Below are 18,055 nucleotides of genomic sequence, written 5' to 3' on the forward strand. Positions count from 1 at the left end.
ACTTGAGCAGGCAGATACAGCCGAAGACTTGAATATAGCAGAGCACTCGATCCACACTTCTAGTGGTGAAGTGGGAGCTGCAGAGAAGAAGCCCAACTCCTCTGAGGCAGGAGAGGGACGACACACATCCTCCTTGCTTGGAAGCAGGGGGAAGACTAACTTGTTAGGAGGAAGTGGGAGGTCACATGGTTGTTCCTGGCCAGAGCTAGTCAGCCATTGGAGGAACCATGGTTACAGGTCACGTGATCAACAGCCTTGCATACCACTGTACACTGTAATAATACACAGGAATACATGAGAATACACATGAAAATGCACAATACCAGAGAATACTAGGGGAAAACCAGCAGCAGTTGCAGTGCAAACACTTACCAGAACAGGCATTGACACAGCAAGAGAAATGGCCATAATAGGAGTAGTAGTCTGCATGTTCTGGGACACTGCATACCTCCCTAGCAAATTTGAGCCGACCTCGGCGAATCTAGAAGGCAGCAAACATGAATAGACTGGACAATCAAACAACAGGAATGAATGATGAGAGTGAGTGTGATGAGGTGTGTGTTTCCCACGCCCAAGGCACAGGTGAGAAGAGAGAGAATGAGAAACCCTAGTGGCAGGACTTCACCTAGGGGTGCCTAACGTACTCTGGCGACCAGGTAGCTAGTGCATGAACCATCTGACGTGTAAGCCAGGACAACTTAACTGCTGGCGGGTGACCCTCCATATTCCAGACAGTTAGACAGTAGGTTTTCTGTTAAATATGTTACCCTACTGGAGGAGAACGTGAAGACCTGTGTACTACCTTGGCGTGTCTGAGTAGTGTCTTGGATACCTGGAAGAGAAAAGAACAAAATAATAAAAGCAAACATACATGGGGAGCTCCCTTTCATACCACTCAATCACACACACAAGCACTCCACAGGCCAAACACACGAAAAGGTATCCAAGGTGCAATATGTATGGACCAGTGTGAATATTAGGTAAGACTATGTGTGATAACTACTGTGTTGGGACAAGACAGAGGCGAACAAATACTGGAAACAAAAAGGAAGGGAAACACAAGGGACAACAAATACTGCGAGGTCTTGAGGAGAACTGGCTCACATGAATCTGAATGAAAATCTGAGAAAAATCTGAATGAAAATCTGAGAAAAATCTGCATACGAACTGGCTCAACTAAATCTTTCCAGCTATAGATATGATAATAATACACAATAATGAGACTGGATGAGACAATACACTCCTACATAAACTGGACTTTCTCTGAGGTATATGTAACCTGACTTCTCTTACTCAGAGGAGGAGCTATCTGACTTAGACACTGAAAAATATACTGTTTTACAAAAGAGGCACTCTACTCTGAGGCAATCTATGTAACCTTGTGCTTACTCAGAGGAGGAAATACAAAGATTTCGATAACACTGGAATGCAATAGTAGAGAAAAATGCAATAATGAAATAAGTGCAATAATACCCTGTGTGGAACACACAATCACAGGAAAGTGCATTAGGAAGGAATGGGTTAAGTGTCTCTGTTAGGTAGAGTCTCTTTTAGGCAATTAGACATCGTCCATGTAAAAGGCTCTGGGACAGGCACTAGAGAACTTTTTGTTATTGTAAGTGTCCATCAGCTCATGGCTGGTTAGTACAGGGAACTTGGTCAGGAGGACCAGGCACGAACCTTGAACGTTGCAGGAACTGGAACGGTGAAATCACACAAAAATAAACAGTCATAGCACTCAGCCTTTGGGAGGACATTTAACAGAAATGTCCTGGAGGACCCCAAGTGGCACCCCTCTTTTTCTCCCAGGGATAATACCGGGAGGAAGCCGGAGCAGGAGCATCATCTGCTGCGGTTGTGACCACGAGGCTAGGGGTCACGGTGGTCACAGGAGAGACAGTAGGGGCTACTGTGGTCACAGGAGAGACAGTAGGGGCCACATGGTAGGTAGCGGTGGTGGTCGCAGCTTTAGCCACGGCAGTGGTAGGGGAAGTCACCGTAGTAGCCATGGTGAGGGGGGCTTTAGCCACCGGAGGTAGCAAGGTTAGGGACTGCTTGATCTCATCCGCCAACTTCTTGATAACCGGGTCGTCCCCAAACACCCACTGAGGCAGGGATGGTGACTCGGGCCCGGGGAGCCTCCAGGGACTGGCGTAGCCGGTGGCCTTAAAGTTATCCCCCTGGCTAGAGGCAGGAAGAGGGGCGCCCGGAACCCCGGTACTCACGGATCCATCGTTTTCTGGCGAGGTCGATCCTCCTGTGGAGAAGGCAACCTCGGGAGTGCTGGAGCAACGAGATCCCGGTGAGACGCTGGCGATGGAGACAGGCTCTTCCTCTGGACCGTTGGAGACTGGTGTAGAGCCCCAACTGATATCGCTGTCGGAGGGTGGCGGCATTAGCAGGCACGCAGGATTGAGCAGAGGCAGACTCTCAGGCAGTGTAGGCATCACAAGCGCTGGGGCCGCAGGCAGGTGCTCTTCATAGGCCGCCATCTTGCGTTCCACTGGCCGGAACTTGTAGCAGGAAGGGGAGGAGCGCCAGGCTGGAGGATCAGGCTCCAAAGTCTGCCCAGCAACAATGACGTCAGTGGAAGCGGCCGGCCAATCAGGAGAGACACAGTCATTATCAATGGCGCCAAGCAATTCCCGCTTCTCGGCCGCATGGCAGTTAACCCCCTCGTCACTGGGGGATGGCGCAGGTAGAAATAACAGCAAGAAGCGGCCATTTTGTGTACAGTCCCAGCCGTGCAGCGACTCAGTTATCAGAACTCCCATGGCAATTTTAGCACAGTCTCTGGAGACGATATTAAACTGTAGATCTGGTACACCGCGTGGCGGGTAGATCCTGTTCGTGACGCCAAAAATGCGATGCCCTGGCCCCTGGGGGCCACTTCCGCAGTGCTGGTGTTATGAGCGGGCAATGACCGGGGCAGCTGCAGGGTGTATACTTGTCACGGTATAGGCCTGAGGGCGGCACAGCTGTAGAGCCGGTCTGTGGAATCTGCGGGTGATGATGGGCATGCGATTCTTCGCTGCACTTAGTCAGGGCACCAGTTAGTGGACACCAATGCCAGGGTTCAGTAACAGCGGTTTTATTATAGATGAAGTAACTAGTAGCAACAGTTCTGTCAGGATGCAACCGGGTATATAGCAGGCTTTGACAAATAAAGCAGGAGTGGTGCTGCATAGGCTGTGAGAATACGTGCCGGATGATGGGAGTAGGAGTATGAGAGAAATAGCGTTGCTGGGTGGATTAGCTTGAGAATAATACTTGCTGTGAATCCTTGTAGCGATGAGGAGAGATAACGGAATGACACCCAGATGAGAGAGAAGACTCCGGACACTTGAGCAGGCAGATACAGCCGAAGACTTGAATATAGCAGAGCACTCGATCCACACTTCTAGTGGTGAAGTGGGAGCTGCAGAGAAGAAGCCCAACTCCTCTGAGGCAGGAGAGGGACGACACACATCCTCCTTGCTTGGAAGCAGGGGGAAGACTAACTTGTTAGGAGGAAGTGGGAGGTCACATGGTTGTTCCTGGCCAGAGCTAGTCAGCCATTGGAGGAACCATGGTTACAGGTCACGTGATCAACAGCCTTGCATACCACTGTACACTGTAATAATACACAGGAATACATGAGAATACACATGAAAATGCACAATACCAGAGAATACTAGGGGAAAACCAGCAGCAGTTGCAGTGCAAACACTTACCAGAACAGGCATTGACACAGCAAGAGAAATGGCCATAATAGGAGTAGTAGTCTGCATGTTCTGGGACACTGCAGCAGAATGAGTGTTTATTAAAGGGGTTGGCCACTTTACAGTAAAATTGTTCAGTGTTCTGTATTAGTAAGTGTAGTCACTGTATATACTGACAGCAGCTCCCTGTGTACCTCATAGAGCCAAAATCCGATTCCCCTCCTTCAGGCTGTGCTGTCCTGCTCTGTGGTGAGTCTGTCCATAAGATGGCTCACATGGAGGAGCATGTGACCATGTCCCGCCCCCCCAGTGTCCACCACTGAGACTGAGGAGGACACTGGAGGCGGGGCATAGTCACATGCTCCTCCATGTCGGCCATCATATGGACAGACTCACCACAGAGCAGGACAGCACAGCCTGGAGGAGGGGAATCAGATTTAAGCTCAATGGGGTACACAGGGAGCTGCTGTCAGTAAGTAATGTGAATACACTGCACACAAAACAATTTTACCATAAAGTGGCCAACCCCTTTAAGCTGTAGTACCCCTAAAAATAATCTTAAATTCTAGTAGTGTCCTTTGATGAACATATAAAAAATCAAGAATCCAGGAAGACCGAACTGAATAACTGATATATCCTGAAACTCAAAGGGATTCTGTCTTACAGTAAAGATAGATACTGTAGGCAATTGGATGTTAAGTGATCTCACATGGGGCTTCATAATAGAGTATATATAGAAATAATTAGACTATTGCCTGAATCAGATTTGTGTCTGGGCTAAGTGATTTCCATTTATTTGATGATTTCAATGATAAAAGAAGAACCTGAAATGACTGCGCATGGCGCTCTTGTGTACAATGCGAGCGCAGTGCCAAGGAAGTTAGGATACGTGCACCCTAGAGTCAGTGTGTTCCCAGAGGCTCTCGCTTGTTTACAGTAATTGTAAACTGCATTTAAAACATGGGCGATCGAAGGGCAGACTTGTTATTGACAATGCATTATCTAGATGAAGGGGAATAAAAAGCATAAAAGAACACACCACTTAACTTGTTCCAGGCAACATTTCAAAAGTTCATATAGTAAGTAGCTGCTCTTAGACAAGAGAATGGCTCGTTCAGCTTTATTTAGCCCCTGGAAGCTTCTCCGCTATTCCTCTGGGAGCTGCCATATCTGTGATGTTGCCTGGAATTACATCATATCCTGGCATAGGAATAGCTAGGCCAATTCGTATGAGAGAGGGAAACCAATATGTGAACCCATTTGTGCCCCTATTTTACAAAATCAATGCTATATTCATTTAGGCCTCAGGGCAATGATTCTTCAGGCCATCCCAAAGGTTGAATAGTAAAATTTTCGACAAACTAAATATGCAGAGAGAATGAAGATTGACAGAATGTGACTCCATTGGTTTGACCATCGCAGACGTACTATGGTGACTGTAAAATGACAAACAATGTGGAGGGTTCACAAATGGGAAACTTTTGTAACCTATGAAAAATTGTTAATCTAAATCAGGGATGGGGAACCTTCTGTCCTCCGGATGTTGCAGAATTACAGTTTCCATCATGCCTGGACAGCCAAAGCGTGTTACAAGGATTGTCTCTGGTCTGGAGGACCTGTCCTCTCCGTCATCACTGGCTGCCTATTGATCTGACTTGGCACTGTGTCATGCTTATTTTCTGCTGTGGTGGCGCTAGAGGAAACCTGTACATCTTCGCCTGAACTACCATAAAATTTCCAGAGATTACAGCTGAAGCCTGGGGGGTGCAAGCAGGAGAGCTTATTGTGATCTGCTTTTTTTTTTATTGGACCCTTCCTACAAGCAGGGATTGCCCAAAACTGAAATTCAAAAGGCTCCTTTTTTTCACCTTTGAAATATTTTCCATTTTCAAGTCCTAGATAGCTTTAGCTTTACAATGGGGAAAAAGATGTTTTATTAAGCTGTGCAAGGCCGGGAGAGGGATGGCAACTAGTCATCTGGGTGGGGAGCCACCTGTGACTAGTTACGGCTCTCTGCCTGTCAGCATGATTGACAGGCAGAGAGACTCTTTAGTCGCCCCTCTGCCTGTCAATCATCCACGTACTGCTTTCTGACAGGCAACTAGTCCAGACAATCCCCGTCCAGACAACTAGTTGCCGCTACTGCTGCAGCCACAGCTGGTATGCTCCGCAAGCTGCACAGTAGATCTATATACTGTGCTACTGGGAACCATATCAGCACAATTGTGCTGATTGGTTCCCTTTAAAGGGAACCTGTCATATGGAATGCAGTCTGATATGTAGACATCATGTTATAAAGCGGGAAGTGCTGAGGACATTTATATTTAGTTTTCTGGGAAACATTCCAGGATAACTTGTCATTTACTCCCGTAAATCTCTGCTCATTCCAGGATGAGTAGTCAAGTAGGTGGCCGTTCTCAGTGATTGACAACGTTCTCTATTAGCACACAAATGCACATATAGCTCAACGAATTTTCATCCTATACCTACATTGTAAGGCTATGTTCCTACTATGTCTTTTTTTGGATGGCCTTCATTTTGAGGTCAAATAACGATCATATTCTGCATTGATTGCAGTATGGCCCTTATTTGACCTCAATATGACCCCCAAAAAAACCCACGTGGGAACCAATTTGAATTGCAGGTAAGTAAAATAAACTTAAAATGGAAAAAGAATAATGTGAGTTTAACTGCTTAAGTGAAATTAATATAGTGACTGCCGAGGTTCACCTAAGCTTTCCTATACCGCTGAAAGAAATAAAGGAAGATGCACATAAGTGCCTCAAGGCTAGGCACTTATATAATAAATGAGGTAATACAGACATAAAACATAAATATATATATATATATATATATATATATACATAAGTATTTAATATAAAATGTAATTAAAAACAATGGCTGTATGTTATGAACTGCCGTTGTTATGAAATACGGACGTTGTTTTAACATAGTTTGAACCTAGCCTAAAGATGCAAGACAAAACCATACAAAAAAAGCATTTTTTAAGAAAACATATCAAAACAGAAAGTTTTTCTTTTTTATGTATTTCATTGTTTTGACCTTTTTGACTCTTCCACTGTTTCGTTTACAGGTTTTCACTGGTATTTTTGCAGCCGAAATGGTCTTCAAAATCATTGCCTTAGATCCTTACTACTATTTCCAGCAGGGATGGAATATTTTTGATAGCATCATTGTCATATTGAGTTTATTGGAATTCTGTTTATCCAGTCTCGCCAGTATGGGAAACCTGTCAGTTTTGCGTTCTTTCCGACTGGTAAGCTCTTTTCCTCTGTCTGTAGTATAAAGTTATACGGTCATTTTTCATTTCATACATTGCCCATATTATTCTTCTCAGTCTATCTTGTTACATAACCTGTTCTTCTTTTTATTTCCAGCTTCGAGTTTTCAAATTGGCAAAATCTTGGCCGACGTTAAACACTCTCATCAAAATCATTGGCAATTCTGTGGGCGCTCTTGGGAACCTAACCCTTGTTCTGGCCATCATCGTCTTTATTTTTGCTGTTGTGGGAGTCCAGTTGTTTGGACGGAACTATCTGGATTGTGTCTGTAAGATCAGTGAAGATTGCACATTGCCACGATGGCACATGAATGACTTTTTTCATTCGTTCCTCATTGTGTTTCGGGTTTTGTGTGGAGAATGGATTGAGACCATGTGGGATTGCATGGAAGTTAGTGGCCAACCCCTGTGCATTCTAGTCTTCATGCTTGTTATGGTTATAGGAAACCTAGTGGTAAGTAACAATATTTTAACTAAACGGTTATCTCTAGATGGTTATCATGTCTTGTGTATAATGGCTGCATTTCTGATTATTCCTTTTCACATGTGCATTTAGACACTCTGTTGGGGTTCCCATGGGAGTTCCTATCACTTGGCAAAAATGCATAGTTATTTATGCCATCAAAATGGCAAAAACCTGGAATGAAACCTCTTTATTTTGTCTCTAGGCTGTATCAGTGATGTCACCAGTTTTCCTGTTCCTTCCATTATTTAACATTATGGTGACATTTAAAGTGTCCCTATCATTATAACTTTCAAAATCTAAATCAACAGTAGAAATAAAGCAAGTTTGTAATATTCATTCAAATTTTTTTTTTGCTGATATCATGCTGTAAAAGATTCACAAACGAATATCGAATCCCATTATAGTCTATGGGAGAAAAATACTTGGGAACTTGAAATCAATATTCGACCACTAGGGGGTCACCAAGTGCCCAATGACACCCCAGGAAATGTACCAACACCTCTGGAATGCATATAGGACAGCAGAGGAAGCATGCCTGGCTGCATCTAACACTAGTGATGAGCCAATATCCCAATGTTCGGTTAGGACAAAAGAACAAAAAGAAAATGTTTGTGATTGGTTGGTGTTCGCTGAAAATTCACGAACAAATTACGAAAGTAAAGTAGAAGTGTACGTTTTGGTCTAGCGATACGCACTTGCGTATGTATCAGTAGTAGCAAGATAACAGGTATTATCCCGCAATCACAGTATACAGCCGTATACCGGATATATCATTGTTTTTTTACAATAATAAAATGAAAGAGCTGTTAAACTCCTTTACAGGACGCAGACTGCGCAAATCAGTAGTAGAAAGATAACAGGTATTATCCCACAATCACAGTATACAGCCCTATACCAGATATATAATTGTTTTTTACAATAATAAAATGAAAAGCACCAGGGGGGTGGGAGGGTAAATCAAATTTTTACTGCGTTATTAGAATATTCAAACACAATCGAATAGCGTGAATAGCATACTATTCGATTGAATACTATTCGCTCATCACTAGAAACTACCGTCATCCAAAGCTCCCCATGTGCTATAGGGACATAACAGAAGGTTAGATGTGTCTATCCCAGAGGTTGGGAACCTTGGCTCTCCAGCTGTTGCAAAACTACAACTCCCATCATGCCTGGACAGCCAAAACCAAAGCTAGTTTCCCTTTAACTCTCACACAATGCAGGCCAAGCCCCATGCATGTTACTGAATGTGCTTGTTCAAACCGCAATGTCCTTCTCCTGGTGTTGTGTGAGCAGAAAACTCATGTTTTTTTTTTACCACAGTTTTTCTAACAAGCAATTCTAGGAAAAGATCATGTTTGTGACAAAAGGCATTCATTAGCATGTGGCCTTGCCTCATTTTTGGCCAGTTCCTTCTGTGCAGTAGTGGTATGGCTTTGTGCCGCCCTACACCACAGAATGCAAACTTGGAAAAAAAAAACAATTGAAACAGGGAAACAAATATGGAGTTCTCTTTCTCTGCATGCACAGTAACATGAACAAATTAAAGAATGTTCCTGGTTAGGTGATGGCTTTGAAATTTGGGTAGAATTATTTTTAATGATAACAAATGGTAATTCATGAATATGATAAGTAACATGGGCATAGCTATCATAGAGGCAGGGTAGGCAGTTGCTATGGGGCCCGTGCAGGAGGGGGGCCCGGAGGAGAAGGTAAGAGCGTGTGTCCTTCTGCTTAACCACTTATGTATTGCAGTGTGTAAGTGACCCAATGTTTACCTACATGCTGCAACACAAAAAAAGGGTTAACAAGCAGAAGACAGAGATCTCTGTTTCACTGCTCTGATAACCCCTGACCTCTGTTCTCCAGCTAGCAATCAAGTAGGAAAGGAAAATGTGCAGAGCTCCTTCCAGAGGTCAGGGGTTATCAGTACACCAGAAGTAAAGCAGATATAAATATTATACATACACACACACAGTGCTTTGTGTTTTGCTTAGGGGAGGGGGCCCCTTATATTTTTTTGCTATGGGGCCCCATGAATCCTAACTACGCCCCTGATAAGTAATGTCAAGGAAGGTGCACTGCTAGCAGTAAAAATCCATAGGCAGGAAACCTATGGCCATTCTCAGAAATGATTTCATTGTGTTCATGTGGTGAGCCCCCGGATGGTGTTGTAGCGGTGGGACAGCCAGCCACTTGCTAAATGGAAGTGTGACACCACTTCTATGGTGGATGGCCTAGATACAGCCGGACCTTAAGGGTTTTTTCACGTGACGCCAGTGCCTGTTGGGCACACATGTGTGATGGCACGCCTGTTTTTAAGGTGTAAGGCAGGTTGTACCCTTTTCCTCTGTGGTCTGTGTCCTGGCGGGTTGCTACCGAATCCTTTGGGATAGTGTTGTCATGGATGTTGTTATCACAGGTGGCCAGAGCGGTATAGTGACCCTCCCGAATAGTAAGACCCACACTCACAGAAAGGGTAGATGCCCAAGGTTGCAGTGTAAATGCTGTGCAGGTGGTAGTGAATAATCACAGACTCCTTATATGACGTTGACTTGTTTTACTATTGGCAATTGAGTAACAGGTAATACAGCTGAGAGGTACACTGAATAAAGTTCCAATAAATACTTGAACATAGAATCACCAGATCTGCGTGATAAGTGCTGAATAGGATGTAGTAGAGTTAGTAGAGTTGTACTGAGGTAGCGTAGTGGAGAGGAGAGTGTTGTGAGAGTCTCAACCCAAGTAGTAATGTACTCTGCCGGGATGTTGAAGTGTAGAGAAGAATACTTTCAGAAGAAGAAGAATGAGAACACCTGTGCCTGTGTATTGACTTGCTTATAGTCTTCACACCACCTGATGCCCACTAGCATTGGCTGAACCATACTAATAGGTGACACAGGCCCCAGACCTTGTTACCTGGGATGAGCAGAGTGCTGAGGGTTCCCTGGCTGACACTCGCGTTGCAAGATGGAGTTCATAGACTTTCCAGTAACTTTGCTCCACCCAGATCAGTTCCTAGCTCTTTGGCTTTTGTAGAGGATACTGTCCTTCACGGTTGTAACTCCTAGTCCACAGCGTGGGTTGAGATTATCTGTTGGCTAGTCCTCTCCTAAAAGGCTATAGTACTGCATAGTGCTGCGTACAGTTGATAAGGGAGGAGTTTGAAGCGGAGCACTGTACTGCGTCCTACCCATGCATGGCACTGAATAAGACTACACTTTACGGGGGGACCCAGCAGAGGACCAGGGCCCAAGTAGAACCACTGTGGAGAGCAATCTGGTCTGCGTCCTTCCTCCACAGAATCCTGACTACGACTCCTCCTTTACCCAAGGGACTAACTTCCAATCCAGCGTGTAAGGTGCGCTGTAGTTGGGTGGAAAGAATGTAACAGTAGAGCAGAAAGAGAGGAGGTGATAGGACAGAAGAAAGCAAGGATCCTACTGCACAAATTCTGGTACAAAAACACAATAACCCTTTGAGACACTTTAGCTGTGCAGCTTCCACACTTAAACACATAATAAAGCGACATCTAGTGGTCATCTTTAAATACAGCCCTTTTAAAATAATAAACTATGCATACCTCTCCATGCACCCTGATGTCCTGCTCGCTTTGACCCGCTACCTGCAGTGTCTGAAGTGACAGGCTGCTCAGCCAATCACCGGGACAGTTCAATGGTCAGTGATTGGATGAGCGGCCTGTCACTTCAGACGCAATCGGGAGCAGGCCAAAGCTACCATGACATCAGCGACCACGGAGAGGTATGTGTAAGTTTATTTATTTTTTTTACACAGTCATAGAAGGACGATAATTTTATGTCAGGAACAAAAGACTCGATCAGACGATGATTGTTGTCATAGGCTGATCGTTGTATTACACAGAGTGATGATCACATTATCGCTCCATGTAATAGGACCCTTAGTTTGGGCAAATCTCCCCAGACCCCCACCTCTGCAGGTTTCTAATTCATTGGATCCCTTAGCCGCCTACACCACCTCCGTAGTTCACTATTCTGTTGGATGTAGACAAATTTAAGCCTACGGTAAATGTAAATCAACAACCCCAAGCAACCCAAGTCTGTGTAAATGTATCTAACTCATAATTAAGTAAATTATCCTCAGAAAAATGGAATATGCTTCAAAAATCATTTATTTGAAAGAAATAGCGAAAGCTAAAAAGCAGTGAGCCGCAGTAAAGGTCAGTAACTCTGAAAAAACACATGAAGGTGAAAGTGATCTGTGCCGTCCGGTATGATTTTCCTACTGTTCAATTATCACACTGTAAGTATTGTTGTAGATTTGGCTTACTTTGGCTTTAGATTTTTTTTTCTTGGACTCGGAAAAGAAAGCTAATTTTTTTATTATTATTTTCTTTCTTCTTATCGTGTGTGTCGCTGTCTACTGTATGGCTGTATACAGACTAAGGCCATATTCTCACAGTGTAAGACACCGGCTGTTCCGTGACCCAGCCTGGTCACGGAACGGCCGTTGTCAGTGAAGATCATCCCGCCACTGATCTTAACCACCGCTGAATTTGGATGCGGGCACATCTGTGTGCGCCCGTATCCGAATTCCCCGCTGCTCACAATGGAGGGTGTGGCCGGAGCTGCACGCTCCATTGTGTGAACTGAAAGGTTTTTCTGCGGACGATATTCACTGAATAGCGGACGCAGAAAACTGACATGTCAGTTTCTTGCAGTGCCGCTAGGGATCCCGGCCAGTGTGTATACTATGTGTATACACTCCGGCTGGGATTCTATGCTTTCACATGCAACTTGTGTTCTGTATAAACCATGGGCGCTGTTGAATCGGCCGTGATTTCTACAACACATACATTGTGTGAACATAGCCTAAGGCTGTATTCACACAGTATTTTTGCTCAGTATTGGCATGGCATGTAATAAGCCTATGTTCTGGGCATGCAGGATCCAACTAATACTGGCAAAAATAATAACCACCTGGGTGGGATAGGTGGAGTCCACAACCAAGTAGAGGCAGCCACTCCCCCATCTGGAACACAGAAAAAAGACAAATTTGGTCAGGTCTTCTGGAACACTATTCACACTAGGCAGGAGCACATTGCTATGGCTGAAATTGCAAACACACAAAAACACAGAGAAATGCAATAGCTCACATTTATTAGGTACACCTGTCCAACTGCACGTTACCACTTAATTTCTAATCAGCCAATCACATGGCGGCAACTCAGTGCATTTAGGCATGTAGACATGGTCAAGACAATCTCCTGCAGTTCAAACCGAGCATCAGTATGGGGAAGAAAGGTGATTTGAGTGCCTTTGAACGTGGCATGGTTGTTGGTGCCAGAAGGGCTGGTCTGAGTATTTCAGAAACTGCTGATCTACTGGGATTTTCACGCACAACCATCTCTAGGGTTTACAGAGAATGGTCCGAAAAAGAAAAAACATCCAGTGAGCGGCAGTTCTGTGGGCGGAAATGCCTTGTTGATGCCAGAGGTCAGAGGAGAATGGGCAGACTGGTTCGAGCTGATAGAAAGGCAACAGTGACTCAAATAGCCAACCGTTACAACCAAGGTAGGCAGAAGAGCATCTCTGAACGCACAGTACGTCGAACTGTGAGGCAGATGGGCTACAGCAGCAGAAGACCACACCGGGTGCCACTCCTTTCAGCTAAGAACAGGAAACTGAGGCTTCAATTTGCACAAGCTCATCGAAATTGGACAGTAGAAGATTGGAAAAACGTTGCCTGGTCTGATGAGTCTCGATTTCTGCTGCGACATTCAGATAGTAGGGTCAGAATTTGGCGTCAACAACATGAAAGCATGGATCCATCCTGCCTTGTATCAACGGTTCAGGCTGCTGGTGGTGGTGTCATGGTGTGGGGAATATTTTCTTGGCACTCTTTGGGCCCCTTGGTACCAATTGAGCATCGTTGCAACGCCACAGCCTACCTGAGTATTGTTGCTGACCATGTCCATCCCTTTATGACCACAATGCACCCAACATCTGATCGCTACTTTCAGCAGGATAATGCGCCATGTCATAAAGCTAGAATCATCTCAGACTGGTTTCTTGAACATGACAATGAGTTCACTGTACTCAAATGGCCTCCAAAGTCACCAGATCTCAATCCAATAGAGCATCTTTAGGATGTGGTGGAACGGGAGATTTGCATCTTGGATGTGCAGCCGACAAATCTGCGGCAACTGTGTGATGCCATCATGTCAATATGGACCAAAATCTCAGAGGAATGCTTCCAGCACCTTGTTGTATCTATGCCACGAAGAATTGAGGCAGTTCTGAAGGCAAAAGGGGGTCCAACCCGTTACTAGCATGGTGTACCTAATAAAGTGGCCGGTGAGTGTATATATATATATATATATATATATATATATATATATATATATATATATACATACATACACTACCGTTCAAAAGTTTGGGGTCACATTGAAATGTCCTTATTTTTGAAGGAAAAGCACTGTACTTTTCAATGAAGATAACTTTAAACTAGTCCTAACTTTAAACAAATACACTCTATACATTGCTAATGTGGTAAATGACTATTCTAGCTGCAAATGTCTGGTTTTTGGTGCAATATCTACATAGGTGTATAGAGGCCCATTTCCAGAAACTATCACTTCAGTGTTCTAATGGTACAATGTGTTTTCTCATTGGCTCAGAAGGCTAATTGATGATTAGAAAACCCTTGTGCAATCATGTTCAAACATCTGAAAACAGTCTAGCTCGTTACAGAAGCTACAAAACTGACCTTCCTTTGAGCAGATTGTGTTTCTGGAGCATCGCATTTGTGGGGTCAATCAAACGCTCAAAATGGCCAGAAAAAGAAAACTTTCATCTGAAACTCGACAGTCTATTCTTGTTCTTAGAAATGAAGGCTATTCCATGCGAGAAATTGCTAAGAAATTGAAGATTTCCTACAACGGTGTGTACTACTCCCTTCAGAGGACAGCACAAACAGGCTCTAACCAGAGTAGAAAAAGAAGTGGGAGGCCGCGTTGCACAACTAAGCAAGAAAATAAGCACATTTCAGTGGCCATATGTATAACATTGATTTAAACAAATAAAAAATATAGCGCGTATGATGCAGTTACGTCAGCACCCTTTTAAAGGGAACCTGCCACATTGACCATGATATGTGCAGTAGGGATGCTGTGAAACGGGAGGACCTGGTATATAGTCTTGTGGGAAACTTCATATATGTATGTACAGTTCATTCTGGGCTAATTAGTCGTCTTGGCAGTCCTACTCAGTGATTGACAGCTCTCTATATGCACAGTTATGATGGTCAATGGGATACGTTCACTTTAAAAAGGACCTTCTGCATCAGTTCTATTATACAGATATACTGTATGTGCTGATGCTATCCACCACATATATTTGTGACCATGGCTGACTAGCATTTATTTATTATAAATTTTCTATTTCATTTGTTTTAATTCCATAATTTCTTTTCACTTCCTAAACTCCCAGGACCAATGGATGTCTTGTTAAACCTTAAAAAAAATAAACAACATTATAATAGCACAGCGGCTAGCCTAGAGAACTGCCAATAACAGGTGTTAAACATATTGCACATGAAAAGAGAACTAGGCTTACCGCTTGGGCATCCTATTTTATCAAAGACCTTTCTTCAGATTAACTCCACTTAGCAGCTGGTAAATACAGATGGTTCTACTGTACTCAAAAAAGCCAGAGATCAATTTAAGTATTTATTTCTTCCTACAAAACAATCTCCCATTGATAAGTCTGTTGGACATTCTAATGAATAACCACAGCATGCCAATGACTTAGACGTCAGTAATCGAGGCTTCCCCTGCTACCTTGCATATGCTTATATTCATGCCTCTCCTACCACTATTGGCAGCTGAGACAAAGCAGAATCAATGATTCGCATGGAGAGCAAAAACTAATTTTTAGTTAATAAAATTCAGAATTTTTACCCTACCGGGAGTATGGGACGTCAGCTGTGTTACCTGTAGTGGGGGTTTAGATACATTGGTGCCTTGGATTATGAGCATAATACGTTCCGGGACTGTGCTTGTAATCCAAATCCACTCTTAAACCAAAGCAAATTTTCCCATAAGAAATAATTGAAATGGTGGCAATTGGTTCCACACCACAAAAATAATGATTTTTTATTCTGAATAACATGTAAAGCACATGAAACAAACATCTAGAAACAGCTAAATATGTCATATTATAAGTTACTGTACAGTATAGCAATATGCATGTGGTGTATAATGTATAGTAACTGCATAAACCTGAAAAAACAGCAGCAGTTTGTAGATACAGGATGGAACTGCAGATCCCCATAATGCAGTAGTGTAGTACAACAGGCTAGAATAGAGAAGCAGGGCTGCTGTCAGAGGTCTTTGTGGTCACATGACAACAATGGGGGAAGGGGGTGTTCAGCATGGACCAATCAGGAAGTGAGAAAGTGAGAATCATTTAGCTTGGCAGGAGGGCAGTGACAGAAACCTTTCTATACAGCAGTGTGAATGGCTAAGTGTAAGGGCAGGCACAGTATAGCAGCAGTGTGTATAGCTGAGTGTGAGTGCAGGCACATTATAGCAGCAGTGTGTATAGCTGAGTGTAAGTGCAGGCACATTATAGCAGCAGTGTGTATAGCTGAGTGTAAGGGCAGGCACATTACAGCAGGAATAGAGAGGATGGAAACCCAGTACAGGGAGCTCTTAAGCCAAAGCAATGCTCTTAAACCAAGTTAATATTTTGAAAAACTGTGAGCTCTTCTTGCAAAGCGCACTCAATCCAAGTTACTCTTAAACCGAGGTACCACTGTATTCTATATCTGTGGGTTTTTAGAGAGATAGGGAGTTCTGTAAAGATTTCAGGTTTCAGGTCTAGGCTATACAGAGATGTACTGTATATTTTTGTGGATTACAAGTATATACATAAACCGATATCCGATACATAATCAAATCCAATTGTTATAAAGTGACATTCTTTTATGATTCTTTTATGACATCTTCTCTCCTTGTCTTCTCCATCCAGCCCAGACCGCCATGGTGATGACCTGACCATTGCAGAGTTTGCCACCAATTCATCTTTAGTTACCTCACTTTTGCAGCCCTCCATAGACTCTATAGTGACGGAAATGAATTCAGACCCAAAACCAAATCCTTAAATGAATTTAACCACCAAACCCCCAAATTATTGCCGTCCCCGACCAGTCCCCTCCAATAATGCAGACTCCAGACACCTAAAATAAATGCAGGTCTCAGTCCAGTCTCTTAAAGGGGTATTCTGGGCCGGGGGGTATTTTTGAGGATTGCCGGGGAGGGGGTGGAAATTTAAGCCGGTGGTCGCTTACCTCCCCCGTTCAAGCAACGGTGCCCGGATCGCGCCGCCATTCAACGGCCGAGGCAGGACCCCGCTACCGGGCGGCGCGATCTGGGCACCGGCGCTGGAACGGGGGAGGTAAGTGACCTCCGGCTTTAATTTTCACCCCCCTCCCCGGCAATCCTCAAAACTACCCCCTGGCCCGGAGTACCCCTTTAAATTAAGTTGAACATCAGCTACTCAGAGGCTATGGACATCTTTACAATCAACTTTTATTTTATTGTATTATAAAGATGTCAGAGAGCTCATCTGTTGGAACGTGCTCCTGACATTGTATTTTAAACCATACCAGCTGCAAATGATAAACCGTCCAATATTTTAAGTAAATGTAATACATTTAGCTAAATACATACAAAGCAATACAAATATAGTGTAGACTTTAAAGTAGTCCAGACCCCAGACCAGACCCCTATATTATTGCAAAACCTAGACCAAGCTCCTGATTTTAGTCCCCAAACTCATCATTTCATAACCCAGGTGAGATCTCTAAGACTTCTTTTAGACTTCCGACCCCAGACCCCTATTTTCAGACCCTAGACCAGACCTAGACTAGACCAGACCAAACGCCAAATCAGATCCCTATATTCAGACCCCAAACTCCCAATTTCACATTAGAGATCTGACCCCTAATTTTCAGATAATTCTAATATAATTCTAGATATTTGAGAAGTACTTTAATTTCAGACCTGAAACCAGACTCCAGTTGGCCGATACCAGATCAGAACCCTAACTGTAGACATTAGACAAGAATCCTTACCTTTCTTGCTATCCTCCTTGTTTCTCTTTCAACATGTGGAAAGAAATTAAAAGACAACAATCAGCCGACATCGTGCATGTCGGCTTATTGTCGCCTTCTACTACACAATGCAATTATTGGCACTGACCAACGGGGTGCAGCACCCCTATTAATGAGTTGTTCAGCAGTACATATAAACCATTTCCGTAAGTAAACTGTAAAACAGTTGCCAAAGACTTCCTTTAAGGAAACTTTTCAGTAAAAGTCCTCATAGGTATCCTAAACTTTTATTGACTTCTGCGGGGATGAAGTGATTGGTACTTTTGTCAATATAGCATGAAAGCCTTAACACATTTCTCTAATAATAATAATAATAATAAAAAGGGTCTCCAGACCACTCTTTTCCAGAGCACCACTCAAAGGACTCTTTCAACATCTACATCTAAAAAAAAGCCTTTTATAACATAGTTTGTGGAAAGTATTGGACTT

General features: G+C 43.6%; 1 protein-coding gene across 1 annotated transcript in view; it reads left to right on the forward strand.

Annotated features, from left to right (window-relative positions):
• The window catches only part of LOC138783756 (sodium channel protein type 5 subunit alpha-like), a 317,116-nt gene that overhangs the window by 184,601 nt on the left and 114,460 nt on the right, over positions 1 to 18,055 (forward strand). Inside the window, exons 15-16 of the mRNA XM_069958852.1 lie at positions 6,796 to 6,978; positions 7,100 to 7,456. Coding sequence (XP_069814953.1) covers positions 6,796 to 6,978; positions 7,100 to 7,456 — 540 coding nt within the window. The remainder of the gene's footprint in view (positions 1 to 6,795; positions 6,979 to 7,099; positions 7,457 to 18,055) is intronic.

This window comes from Dendropsophus ebraccatus, chromosome 2 (genome assembly GCF_027789765.1).
Source record: "Dendropsophus ebraccatus isolate aDenEbr1 chromosome 2, aDenEbr1.pat, whole genome shotgun sequence".
NCBI lineage: Eukaryota > Metazoa > Chordata > Amphibia > Anura > Hylidae > Dendropsophus > Dendropsophus ebraccatus.